Source organism: Quercus robur, chromosome 9, assembly GCF_932294415.1.
Source record: "Quercus robur chromosome 9, dhQueRobu3.1, whole genome shotgun sequence".
Taxonomy (NCBI): Eukaryota; Viridiplantae; Streptophyta; class Magnoliopsida; order Fagales; family Fagaceae; genus Quercus; species Quercus robur.
Window position 1 is genome coordinate 3676372 of NC_065542.1, and position 14897 is coordinate 3691268.

The 14897-nt window shown below is 33.4% G+C and overlaps 1 protein-coding gene across 2 annotated transcripts in view; it reads right to left on the reverse strand.

The window, feature by feature from the left end:
• LOC126700437 (disease resistance protein RUN1-like) overlaps positions 1-14897 on the reverse strand; it is a 60259-nt gene that overhangs the window by 2628 nt on the left and 42734 nt on the right. The window contains exon 2 of one of the 2 annotated variants that reach the window (XM_050398614.1): positions 2946-3516. In XM_050398614.1, the coding sequence (XP_050254571.1) occupies positions 2946-3445 (500 nt within the window). In that variant the 5' untranslated portion in view covers positions 3446-3516. Of the gene's footprint in view, positions 1-2945; positions 3635-14897 lie in introns of those variants that run through there. The other variant, XM_050398613.1, reaches the window with a different exon arrangement.

Here is a 14897-nt window from a genome sequence, read left to right on the forward strand (position 1 = left end):
TTCAGTATGTCACCATGAACATGTATGTAGGTATGTTTACGGTTCAAAAAAAGACTATAGATAAGGAGTATTCTTTTTATTATTTAATAAAAAGAATTATGTCAAATAGGATTACCTATTTTTCTAATTACTACAACCATCATTAGGCCCCTCCCGGCTATAAATGTAGTTATGTGTATAATATATTAAAGGGAAAGTTCAATAAAAATCCAAATCATTATGTATATTAAATTAAAATGAAAGCTAAAAAGAAAGTTCAATTTAGAATCGAAATTAGATTCTAAATCAACTCCAATTTTGTGCCAAGTATCCTTTTAATTGCCCACAATTTGATGCCAAGTTTCCTTTTTAATTTCCCACTAATTTGATGACAAGTGTCTCTATATTTTAAAGGAGGCTTCAATTTTTTTTTTTTTTTGGAGAGGAAAGGAGGCTTCAATTTGCATCAACTGTCTTCCATCTCTCATTTATAAAAATTAAAAAAAAAAAAAAAAGTCATTCCATCTCACATTTTGCATCAAGTGTCGTTACATGTAAATTCATGAATCTGAGCTTAAAATATATACATATATGTAAAATTGTAAATTTAAAGTGTCATTACATGTAAAAGTTTATTATATGTATATGTAAAATTTTGAATGTATAATACTTACAACCTATTCAAAACTATTTTAAGTCCACCTAAAACTATTTCTAACCCCTTCTATGTAGATCCCATATGAAACCACTTCTAATCTTTTTAAAACTAATTCAAATTTCCTTAAAAAATTATAATTGGACAAATTATGAATTTTAACGTAAACATATATCCTGCTCTAAAACTGGATTATTCATATATTATTTGAAAATGAACCCAAAATTTTTTTTTATTGCATTACAATAACAAAAATTAAGTTAAGTAACCAAAAAAATTTCTTCCGTCTTTTCAAAAATAAAATAAACAAGAATGAACAATTTGCATGTTTTACCAAATAAAATTGTTACAAGGATTTTTTAAGAGTTGACAAAATATAGGAATGACCATTAATAATATTAAACTTGTGTAAGAATTTTAATATGCATCTAATTATGTTTATTTTTAAATGTATCCATGTATATGAATGAGGTTAGAAGCTAATTAATTAGATTCTAATTACACTCTAAGTTTGTGCCAAATATCATAACAATTAGATTTCACATACTCTAATTTTGTGGGAATCGCCTAAATTATTTCTAACCTATTCAGAACTATGTCAAGCCATAAAATGATCACTTCTACTAATTCTACTTAAAACCCAGTAAAAACTAGCTAGTTCCACTCATTTTAACCATTCCAAGTTTTCTTTAAAAGAAAGAAGAAGGGGAAAAACGCCTATCGTATTTGTTATATAAAAAAACTATTATTAATTTAAGGATAAGTTTCAATGAAAATTCGTATTATATTCTAAAAATTGCCTATTCTTTTTCATTATATCTTCATAATAACTCAACTTTCGTAACTTACATGAAAACTATAAATAGGGAATAAATTACATACATGACAATAACAAAAATTACGTTAAGAAAGATTATTAATTAAGTATATAGATAGTTCAGCAAACAACATTTTATTTTCTTTTAACTAAAATAGAGCAATTAATAATGAGTAATTTACATCTCTTGCAAATGTTATCCTTACAAGATTTTTCAAGAATTGATAAAAATTATAGAAAGTAATATTATAAAATTAGATAAGAACCTTTAATATGAATCTAATTATAAGTTTATAACTAAATGCGTCTATATTTATATATAAAGAGTTACAAGCTAGTAAAAAAATTGATTTGATGCTCTTTCTTGCATTAAAATTTTAGTTTGCCTAATTTTTTTTTTTTAAATTTCATTAACTCCTTCACTACTTTAAATGTAATTAAGTATGGTTTGATTTCAAAAGATAACTGTCTCTTCTTCAATCATTTTCCCCCTCTCACTTCCCACCGTTTATGTTTTTTTTTTGTATCTTTTTAATTAGACAAGTTTAAGCCCATCATATTCTGTACTTCAAATTTTGTTATTTACTTTTTAACTACTTAATGATAGCTGTTTTGGTAATTAAAATATGAAACCAACAAAAATTCATGTTTTTGAAAGGGTTAAAAATGGGCTAGAGATTTATATTTTTGTTGTTCGTTGGACTAATTTTGTTATATGTTCGGGCTCAGGATCATACTGCGGGGCCGAGATGAATTTGGGCCAGGTACTAAAATTGCATGTAAACATATAGAGTATTCACCTAGTCTTACTTTATTATATATATATATATATATATATATATATGTATATATATATATATATATATATACCTGTGTTCACCTAGTCTTACTTTTATTATATATATTTTTTTCATTCTTTATGTTTGAAGTTTTCTACCATTTCCAAAGAAAAAAAAAAGAGTTTTCCCAAGGAGAGCATTTTTGACTGGGTGGTAAAAGAAACATAAATTGCAGATAAAGTAAAAGAAAAGGAATAAAAGTTGTTATACACGCTTGAAATAGTACGATTTTGCTTGAAATGACTTAAAGTCACTATTTTAGTTGTTTGTATAATAGGAAAAAAAAAATGTAAAGTCGTATAAAAATACATAATTATTATATATATCATATAAATTTATGTTGATATTATTTATTTTATCTTTAGTATTTTATTTTTTTTTTACATATCTTGAAAATGAAAGAAAAGAGATAATGATTGTTTTTTAATGCAAAAGAAAGAGAAAAATTAAAAAAAAATCATCTAAAATTAGTATTTTAAATAAAATGTTTTGTAAAATAAATAATTTAATATTAAAAATTTTAAAAAGTGAATAAATAAGATAGGAAGGTAAATTTTTATACTAAAATGCACATAACTTTTAAACAAGCTGATGCAAATGCTTTAAACGTGTGTAAGAGTATAAAAAATGCTACTAAAAAAAACCACGATCCTACCTTTGATGTGGTTGTGGACGTAAATGCTCGCCGGATAAACTCCCCACTTCTCTCATAGCATCCTTCCATTTCTGGATCTTCTCTCTGTCGATTTTGTCATTTTTCTGATGTTCGTCAAAGGCTTTTTCAAATGGCCCAGTCTGCTTCCGCACGTCGGAGGGATCTACGTGGTAAAAGACGGGCACCACTTCAAGTCTCTTCTTTTTTTTGCATTCAACAATTTTAGCAAGTTCATCCAAGCACCACTTGGAATCGGCATATTTTTCTGAGAAAACAACGATTGCATACTGGGAATTTTCTATTGCTTGTATGAGCTCAGAAGCAATTTCTTGTCCTAGTTGGAGTTTTTCGCTGTCTCTAAAGGCTTCAATGCCTCTCAATATAAATGCCTTGTGTAAATGGTCTGTAAAGCTATGGCGGGTGTCCTCACCCCGAAAACTGAGAAAAACATCGTAGTTCGAACCAGGTAAAGAGGGTGTTTCGGAGCTAGTGGAAGCCATTGGAAACTTAGTAACAAGCTTTTTTTGTGGAAAAGTTACAAAGGAAGTTGCAGTGCAAAGAAAATGGAAACCTGGAAAGAGAGTTATCAGAGCTTTATGAGATCTTAATTTCTGTAAGGAGAATGCCCTAGGGCAAGGAACGTAAAGGTAGCTCTATTAGCGATAATGAAAAGCAGAAAGAAGATGAGAAGGAAAGAAAGAAGATTAGGATGGGAGAATATATAAAGGTGGAAGAAGACAAGGGTGAAAGGAAACGTGTGGTTGAGAAAAAATAAAAATAAATAAATAAATAAAAGTAAAAGGTAGAATGGGATACGTGTCAATGCAAGGAAATTTACAAAATGAAAATTACGACTGAATTAGAACACAATAAATTATCACAAAAGTTTCAAAACAGTGGAGTTATCAAATCTTTTATTAGACTAGAATTGACTTATTGACCCTAACTAAAAATAAATAGTATTGTAAAAATATTATTACATCATATCATATCATATCATATTATATATAATAAAAGTTGAGCTTACATGACTTCGCCAAATTGCAGAAATTTTAATAAATTTTTAGGTTTTAAGAATAGATATATACATATTTTTTGGATAAATATGACAAATCAAGTAATGAAAGAAAGTAGTATTTTATTTACAACTATAACAGTTGTGTCTATCTAAAAGAATTATCTAATGATATAACTTAAACAAAAAAAGAGAGGAAAACAAAAAATTGACAGTGTTTGCTTATTTTATTAAATTTTTAGACTTTTAAAGAACTAAAAATATTTTATTTACAACTATAATAGTTGTGTTTATCTAAAAGAATTACCTAATGATATAATTTAAACAAAAAAAGAGAGGAAAACAAAAAATTGACAGTGTTTACTTATTTTATTAAATTTTTAGACTTTTAAAGAACTAAAAATAATATTATTCTACTATGACTCTAATTCATTTTTATCATTAAATAGTTTAGTTTAGTTCCATAAGTACAACAAGTAACTTGCATTGCCTTATCTCCTCCTTTAGATAAACTCTTATCCTAGAGATACTAATCTTAACTACACATTTAGGAATTAGATTCCTTGACCAGCTTTAGTTTCATAAGTACAACAAGTAACTTGCAGCGCCTTATCTCCTCCTTTAGATAAACTCTTATCCTAGAGATACTAATCTTAACTACACATTTAGGAATTAGATTCCTTGACCAGCTTTAGTTTCATAAGTACAAGAAGTAACTTGCAGCGCCTTATCTCCTCCTTTAGATAAACTCTTATCCTAGAGATACTAATCTTAACTACACATTTAGGAATTAGATTCCTTGACCAGCCCTATCAAAGAAGACTTTGATTCCACCGAGTGGAATTAAGTTCAAAGAAGGACGACTTTGCCGTACCATCAGGTGAATTTCCTTCTCTCTATCTTCTTCTTTTTTATCAGCCGCAATTTTTATATGAAAAACCATCTCGGGAATTTTTCATTGAACTTCTAAGTGCAAATGTATTTGAATAATTGTATTGATATGCTTTGACGTCTATATATATACTTGGTTTCACGTTTCAGTGCCATCTTTCTTTGTTCTTTCTTTTTTTTTCTTTTTTCTTTTTTATTGTGTTAACTTTAACGTAAATTTAAAAAAAAAAAAAAAAAAAATCTAATAACAATCTAGCTACTGACATTTACTATTTTTTTGGGATAAAGTATTAAAAAAAAACTAATATGTAATCAACCTAAACTTCTTGATTAGGTAACTTCAAGGAGTTTAGAGTATTTGATTTTTACTTGGACTCATTTTCTAGGTGGAGTATGTATATATATACACCGATAGTTGGTGTAGTTTTTCATTTTCCAACTTATTGTACAGTTTTTTTATTTATTTAGGCTTCCATTTTTCTACCTACAATCATGTAGGTATGTATTTTTTACTCCAATTTTTTATTATAATCAATTAAATACGTTTTATGTATTTGTTGCCTTTTGTTTAAGCTAATTTCCTTATGTTTTTCTTTATTTGAGGGGGTAATTTCCTTATGTTTGATCTAATTCATATTTTAATGGTTTGATCCAATTTAATTATTTTGTTGTCCAATATTATATATGTAAGTTATTGTAGTAAATTCCAATCATAGACTATTAAATTTACATAAAGTTTTGCAATCTATATGGTACTTTGTTTTTTAACTCTGTTTAAATTTCTTCTTGATTTTTTTATTTTTTTTTTTATTTTTCAGGTTTGTCAAAGAAGATTTCAAGCATCCTAAGAAAGGTTTGTAATCTAGATGTAAACTTTGCAATTTTTTTTTAATTAGAACAAAGGTTTTATTCCTTGAATAGTTCTATCTTTAAAAAGTGGACATTTTTTATATTACTTTGTTTAAAGATTTTAATCATTAATATTATTGTTAACAATACTAAAAATCACTTATATTGTAGATTCATTAGATATAAAACTCATATGCGAATAGTTTGATACATGTAACTACAAATGATATTATAGCACAATAGTTCTGTTAGTAGATAATTTTGTATTAATGTGCTATCATTTTATATTTGATGGTTGTTATACCAATGCAATTTATTCCTTTCATTATAATAATTACTTATTTGGTTATAATAATTATATATATTTTACAAGCTTTAACATAAAACCGTGCAACGCACGGGTCTTCAACTAGTTTTATTGTATTTCTAAACTTTTTAAACTAGTGCTGTTTTCTTTAGAAAAAAAAAATATAGATATCGAAGGCTTGCACTTGGCTTTGAACGCAGCACAGCAACCTTCAGACTGCAGTGTAAACTTGGCTTAGAATTAGGGACCTTCGTGCATGCGGGCCAACGAGCATGTGGACCTTCAAGGAAATTTACAAAATGAAAATTACAACTGAATTAGGACACAAAGAATTATCACGAAAGTTTCAAAACAGTTGAAGTATTAAGGGTCTATTTGGTAGTCCATTTTGAACATATTTTTAGGTATTTTAAACAATATTATACATATTTTTATATACCTTTTCACCCACATGTATATCAAAAACATCCAAACAACATTACTCAAATTTCTTTAACAAACACCCCCTTAAATCTTTTATTAGACTAAGATTGACTACAACTAAAAATAAATAATATTATAAAAATATTGTCACATTTTATTATATCTCTTACTTTTTATATTAGTGCTATTTTCTTTAGAAAAAAAAAATTATATATATATATAGACAGTGTGAACTTGGCTTAGAATTAGGGACTTTCGTGCATACGGGCCAACGAGCATGATGACCGATTGACCGGGTTATAAAAAGAAGAGCTATTGGAAAATTACTCTTTGATTGGTTGGTAGGAAACATTTGTACTGTGGGAGTCCTTCCAAGCAGTTTCCTGTACATTTACTCTCTCTCTCTCTCTACACACACACACACACACACACATATATATATATATATATATATATATATATTATTGTCAATTAAGTTTATATTATTTACAATTTGTAGCAAATTAATCTTTACCATCAACCCATTAAGAAAAACTGATTTAAAATTGAAAATAACAACAACCAAATCGACAATAACAAAATGTAGGGAACCAAATTAACAATAACCCTCATAAAAAAAAAAAGACAATAACCCCAAACTTTAGTGGCTAAAATGGTATTTTTATCTAATTAATATATTATGTACATTTTCATACCTCTTATAAACTCTTTCTATCGTTTACATTTAAAAAAAAAAAGTTCCTGTGGGGCAAAAGAATTTGTGATCCCGACCCACTTTATATTAGGGCCCAAGGCTCGCGCCAAGGAGAGGCGTTGCCGAGGACATGCAACGAAAGTCCAAATGGCCTAGAGATATAGCCGAGGACGATTCTGTCCTCAGCATCCCAAAACCTAGAAGGAAGGAATGGCACACTATCAAAGGCAATCCTCAAAGTGCTCCTAGAAGGAAGGGCGAGTACAGTATAGGAGTGGTTTAAGGAAAAGTTAACACCTCTTCATTGAGTGTGCCAACAAACGTCCTGACCGCATTGATGGGGAAAGGATCCCTAAATAGTGTGGTAACAAAGGACAAGGGAAAGACTGCCATTACTGCAATTAAGTACTTTGCGCCTGACAAAGCCATGTTTTTCAACTTTTACAACCACCCTTAACCACTTTGGGTATGGGCTGATAGGACAAGTATTAGCCCTAGAAAGCTAAACCTACACATGGACGTTGGAAGAAGGGGAAAAGCTAGTATAAAAGGAGAAGGAAGCAGTCCCGAAAAGGAGGCTGGGACCAGGGCCAAGAACCAGAGCCACCTAGGCTGTGCCGAGGATAAAGTCTTCTTGGGCAAGCACAGTTCACCTCCGTGCGATCATCATGAACACCATGACTAACTACTATCCGATAACCAAGGTTTAGCCTTTCAGCCCACTCTCTACAAATTTATTGTTTGGGTCTTTAACGTTCAAACTCAATACACCAATTTAAGGTCGTTACAAATTGAGTCCTTACAGTTCCCATCAATGCTATAAAGGGAAAAAAAATGTTTGAGAGTGATGTACTGTTCTTTCTAATTGTGATGAACTGGTGGTGGTACCAACTTTTTCTTAATCTTAAAATGAAATTAATTATCATACTCATTAAGGAATAAATAAACTAGAAAGAAAAATTTGATAAAAAGAAATATTAAAATGGGTCTCGGGAGAAAAATAGTCTTGTATAATCTTGTATAAGGATCTGTGAGAACTGAACTAAATTTATAAAAAATAACTAAAAGTATATGTGGGGCCCAATAATTTGTAGCCCTGGCCCACTTTTACATTGGGACCCAAAGCCCGAGTTGAGGAGGGATATAGCCGAGGACATATAATAAAAGTCCAAGTAACCTTGACACATAGCCGAGGATGACTCTGTCCCGGCATCCCCGTGGCCCTCTTGAAAGAAAGGGCAAGAACGGTATAGGAACAGTTTTAGGAAAAGTCTAAAATATCTGCGTTGATAGAAAAAGGACCCCTGGACAATATGGCGACAAAGGACAAAGGGAAAGCTGCCATTACTGCCATTGAATACTCTGCACCTGACAGAACCATGCTCTTCAGCTTTTACAACCACCCCCAACCACTTTGGGTATGGGCTGACGGGATAAGTATCAGTCCTGGAAAGTCGAACCTACACGTGGACGTAAGATGAGGGGTACAGGCTAATATAAAAAGAGAAGCAAGCAATCCGGGAAAGGGGCTGGGAAAAAAGGCTAAGAACCAGAGCCTCCAAGGCCATACTGAGAAGAGAGACTTCTCGAGCGAACATAAATTATTTCCGTATGAACACCACGACCAACCATTGTCCGGTGACCAAGGCTTAGCCTTTCAAGCCCACGCTCTACAAATTATATTGTTTAGCCCCTTAACGTACGAACCCAATATCGTTTTGTGGTAGTTACGAATTGAGTCCTTACAATTGGCGCCGTCAGTGAGGAGGCTTGTGTGTTGGCACAAGCGGTGGGTCAAGAAAGTCCCCCCATCATTTCCAACAGTCTGTTGTAGTGCCTTAACATAAAGTTCCATGAGGGGCTACGCTTTTCCATTAGGGGCTACGCTTCAAAGCGTTAGTAGCACAGATGGTTCTAGGGGCTTGGCCGAGAGGCTAATCCCCCCAAACCAATGTCCCACGCCTTGGCCGAGGGGCTAATCCCCCCAACTACTTAAAAAACTAAGTTTTGGACAGAACCAAGGTATTGCATGGTCCTCGGACTCAAACCTATGGGGAAACCAACTACTTAATGAAAATATCTAAGTTTTGGACAGAACCAAGGTATTGTATGGTCCTCGGACTCAAACTTATGGGAAAACCAACTACTTAAAAAACTAAGTTTTAGACAGAACCAAGGTATTGCATGGTCCTCGAACTCAAACCTATGGGGAAACCAACTACTTAAAAAACTAAGTTTTGGATAGAACCAAGGTATTGTATGGTCCTCGGACTCAAACCTATGGGGAAACCAACTACTTAATGAAAATATCTAAGTTTTGGACAGAACCAAGGTATTGTATGGTCCTTGGACTCAAACCTATGGGGAAACCAACTACTTAAAAAACTAAGTTTTGGCCAGAATCAAGGTATTGCATGGTCCTCGGACTCAAACCTATAGGGAAACCAACTACTTAAAAAACTAAGTTTTGGACAGAACCAAGGTATTGTATGGTCCTCGAACTCAAACCTATGGGGAAACCAACTACTTAAAAAACTAAGTTTTGGACAAAACCAAGGTATTGCATGGTCCTCGGACTCAAACCTATGGGGAAACCAACTACTTAATGAAAATATCTAAGTTTTGGACAGAACTAAGGTATTGTATGGTCTTCGGACTCAAACCTATGGGGAAACCAACTACTTAAAAAACTAAGTTTTGGACAGAACCAAGGTATTGCATAGTCCTCGGACTCAAACCTGTAGGGAAACCAACTACTTAAAAAACTAAGTTTTGGACAGAACCAAGGTATTGTATGGTTCTCGGACTCAAACCTGTGGGGAAACCAACTACTTAATGAAAATATTTAAGTTTTGGACAGAACCAAGGTATTGCATGGTCCTCGGACTCAAACCTATGGGGAAACCAACTACTTAAAAAACTAAGTTTTGGACAGAACCAAGGTATTGTATGGTCCTCGGACTCAAACCTATGGGGAAACCAACTACTTAAAAAACTAAGTTTTGGACAGAACTAAGGTATTGTATAGTTCTCGGACTCAAACCTATGGGGAAACCAACTACTTAAAAAACTAAGTTTTGGACAGAACCAAGGTATTGTATGGTCCTTGGACTCAAACCTATAGGGAAACCAACTACTTAATGAAAATATCTAAGTTTTGGACAGAACCAAGGTATTGTATGGTCCTCGGACTCAAATTTATGGGGAAACCAACTACTTAAAAAACTAAGTTTTGAACAGAACCAAGGTATTGCATGGTCCTCGGACTCAAACCTATGGGAAAACCAACTACTTAAAAAACTAAGTTTTGGACAGAACCAAGGTATTGCATGGTCCTCGGACTCAAACCTATGGGGAAACCAATTACTTAAAAAGCTGAGTTTCGGACAGAACCAAGATATTGTATAGTCCTCGGACTCAAACCTATAGGGAAACCGACTTCTTAAGGAGAATTCTAGATTGCTCAGACCTACGGGAAGATTATTTGCTAAAAGTCGAGTTAAGTCCTAGACGGAATGAAGATCCCGACCTGTCCTCAGATTCTCAGTTCTAAGGGAACTGATGCAAACGAGCGTTTAAGTTCGGAACGATCGTACCTCGGTCCTCGGACCGGATGCCAAAAAAGACTAAGGCTATAAAGGTTATTAGGAAGGCGGCGAAGAACCCTAGTGCTTGGCGACCCGCATGGGCAGTTCATTTTGGGTTACCCGTCCTCGGATGATTACTTTCTACACGGTACCGAGTATTCAGCTGTCATCTCGGTTAGTCTGGGGTATGTAACCTTTTTCAGGTCGACATAATTGTGATGGATAGTTTCAATAAGCTCAGAATAATATCCTTTTCTTAACAAGGGTTTCGACCCTAGGTATCGCTTTTTCAAGTCGGCATAATTGTGCCGAATAATTTCAATAAGCTCAGAATAATATCTTTTTCTTAACAAGGGTTTTGACCCTAGGTATCGTTTTTTCAAGTCGGCATTATTGTGCCGGATAGTTTCAATAAGCGCAGAATAATGTCTCTTTCTTAATAGGGGGTTTCGGCCCCAAGTATCGTTCAGAATATAAAAAAAAAAAAAAAAAAAAAAAAAAAAAAAAAAAAAAAAAAAAGTCATATGATAGCACATCTATTCACGGCATAACCATTGCAGAAAAGAAAGAATACGTAGAATAAAATGATGTCAACTTTTATTAATATAAAAAAAAAAAAATAGTACAGCGTACAATGGGTTTAAACAAGCCTATACGGGAAGCTAATTACAAAAGCAAAAATAAAAAATACAAGGAAGTGACAAGTCTTTCTAAACTCTGCTCCGATAGCGATTATGTATGAGAGGGTAACCCCCTTTGATGGAAGAGGAGAAGAAGAGGAAGAAGTAAAAGCACCAGGATGGATCCGTTGATGGGAAAGAAGAAGAAGTGGAGGTAAAAGGAGGCACCAGTGAAGGAAGAGAGGAAGAAGTAGGGATACTTAGTCCCTGCGTCAGCCCTGATTCCTAACACACTGGTGCCACTAATGATACTAATATTCATCAACTTGTTGAAACAACATTACTTTAGGACATGACTATGACCTTGTGAGTGAAATTACTACTTAGTTTTTTTAGAGTTAAATTTTTCATGTTATATGTATAAATATCTTTTAAATTTATAATAGAACATAGATAGCAACTCAAAGTTACATTGTTGCAACTTAAACATTTGCATTTCAATAAGATTATAACTCGAAATTGTTATTGCATTGAGGTTTCATAATCACAAAGACTACACATATACAACTACTATCTTAGTAAAATTATGATCCTCTACCACTGGTTACGTTTCCAAACCTTGAAACTCACCTTGCAATTTTCTTATTCTTTTTCTCCTTTTCAATGTTCTCACTTATTGAATTTCACAGTAAACAAAGGAAAATGAAAAAGAGGGAAAACAGGGAGAGAAAGCAACAGAAAATTTGATTTGAGGAAAAATAAAAATCACTCGATAACAATTGCAACCAAAGATCTATTTATATAACTAACAAACTAGCCGCTGTAACTCTAACAGAACTAACAGAATTTACAAATAACGTGGAGCCAATGAGGCATTGACATCTGGCAAGGACCAACAATGACAAAACAATGTTGCTTCGTAAAATAACAGTAGTAGCTGAAGATAAAGCGTCGTCGTGGCAATAAATAAGAAAAGTGGTGCCGTTTAACTCAAAGAGCTGTTAAATTCAAAAAAGGAACTTCCGTGGTGGGCTTTTCATGTTTTAAAGAAGAAGAATCATAAACAATTACTAGTACTACTCTACTAATTTTCTTGTTAAATTTAAGAATGGGCATTGGGTTTTGGAATCAAAGAGATATAGTTAAGTGCAAGCATGCACATCCTTAGTTTTGCAGTGAGCATTACAACTGGCCTCAAGTAGCAGAGAGGAGTAGCAGTACTAAAGCTTCAGTGGCAGAGTCTAATTGGGAAAGCACAGAATTAATGGAAGTAATTGAGGCAATGCCACATCTTGAAGATCTTATTTATTCCTTTACAGAGCAGTTACCTTTTGGACTGAGAAGTTAGAGGCAGTTGCATTTTCTGATACACGTGTACAGTTAGTTAGAATAGAGTAGACTTGTAACTGCTTTTCCCGCCAAGTGAGGGAGTTAGTTTTGCTTAACCTTTACTTGCTTAGATTGCATATAAGGCTGCGTTTGAATCGACTTCAAAGTGATTCCGGAAATGATTTTCCGGAAAATAGGTGTGTTTGGTTGTTACTTCAAATTCGGTCAAACTGAAAAGCATTTCCAGTTGACCGAATTTGAGAGCCAAAACAACGGAAATGATTTTCCGTTTCTATTTTCACTTCAAAGTACTTCCGACCTTGGAAAATAGAAGAGAGAGAAAGAGAGAGAGAGAGAGAGAGAGAGAGAGAGATCGCGACATCACCGTCCGCCGACATCACCGGCTCGCGCGGTAGCGCCGATGGCGATCGCGATCGCGATCTCTGCTTCGATCTTCGCGCGATGCGTCGATCTTCGCGCGATCGCGATTGATGCATCGCGCGAACGCGATCGACGCATCGCGCCGCCGATCGCGATGCGCCGACCGCTCCGATCACGATCGCGATCTCTCCGATCGCAATCTCGCCTTTGTTTGTCCAGATTTGATGATTTTTTGCTGGGTTTTGTTTGTGTTTTGATGAATAAATGATATTATATAATCGTTTGGTAACCAAGAAAATGTGAGAAAATGTGAGCAACAAGTAGAAAATGTGAAAATGTGTTTTCTATGGTATTTTCAAGAACACAACCAAACATCAGAAAATATTTTCCGAAATTTTTTTTGAAATGCAACCAAACACATGAAAACATTTTCCTTTCCGGAAATACTTTTACACGAACCAAACACAGCCTAAATAGGATAAGTAGCTATGTATTTCACTGAGTTGCTTGTATTCATTATCTCAATCAATACAATCTCAGTTTTCTAGAGTATTCTAGACTTTTTATAGAGAGATTTTTAATTTGTTTAAGGATAACTTGGGAATGTGAGCTCCTACCAGTTGGCCAATGTGTTGCAACTCTATGATATCTCTGGGTTAAACTACTCAAAACCTCAGTATTACTATAATAAACCAAATTAGAAATACAACTGGGGATAACCCATTGTAGTAGTGGTTGATAACTTCTACCCAGCAGAGAAAACTGAAAGAAGAAGGAAAGAAAGAAGAAATTGATTCTTGTAGTGGATGAGAACTTTTACCCAATATAGAGTTTCAAGTTGATAGACCATGGCAGGTCATTTTGTTTCAAATGGTTAGAGTAATAGATAAATGATTATGCTCACTATTTTCTAACAGTTTAAGCTTTAGGGACATTTGATAGTTTATTAAAGTATCAAATTAGGTGGTCTTGAGTTTGAACCCAATCTTTGTTCTACCCTCTCAATTAAAACAAGTTCAAAATCAAATCTGTTGGGCTCTACATATTAAAGGGGAGTATAGACCCACACATGAGAGGAAGTGTTGTAATAATGGTCAAATGATTAAATCTACTATTTCTTAATCGTTTAAGCTTTTTTTTATAAGTGGTAAGGCAATTAACATGAGGTTGAAGCCTCTTATTATTGAGGCCTCATATAGTTGATTCTTAATATGGTTGAAGCCTCAGTTTTATGAAGTGAGGTCACATATTTGTGCCTTATTTCCATGATGTAGATCACTGAAATTCGTTTAAGGGTTTTTGTGTGTGTGTGTGAATGCCATCAATATCCACGTTGTTTTTATTGGCAAGGGCATGTCTGTAGGATGTATATCAACTAATTGATATAGTCTTTATTGTCATGTTCTAATTTTCTGTCGATTGACGCTTTTATAGCCTATCCATCACTTACTGCTTGGAATTATATAGTTTACATCTATGTTTGTTTTGCTCTCAATAATATCCTTACTGCTCTTTTCTTCTTCCATGGTATAATTTTGTATCTAAATCCGTTCATAATTGAGTTTGTGATATGATACTTCTTTTGAGTTGTGCGTATGCAGTTTCTTCAATGAGTATTCAGCACTGACACCATTGTGAAACCTCTTCTACCTGCCATGGCCTACAATGTTTCACACAACTTGAACTTCTTCACGTGCATTTTCACGCAGTTCTTTGGTGAGTTTTGATTTCTTTGTGCCATTTATGGGTAGCAGAGAAGATGGGATATATTACAAATTCTATAGAACAAGATAACGATGTCACTCTTAACTACTTTTGAGGGTTCTTTTTCCTAGTCTTCCTTTTATAACTTCACT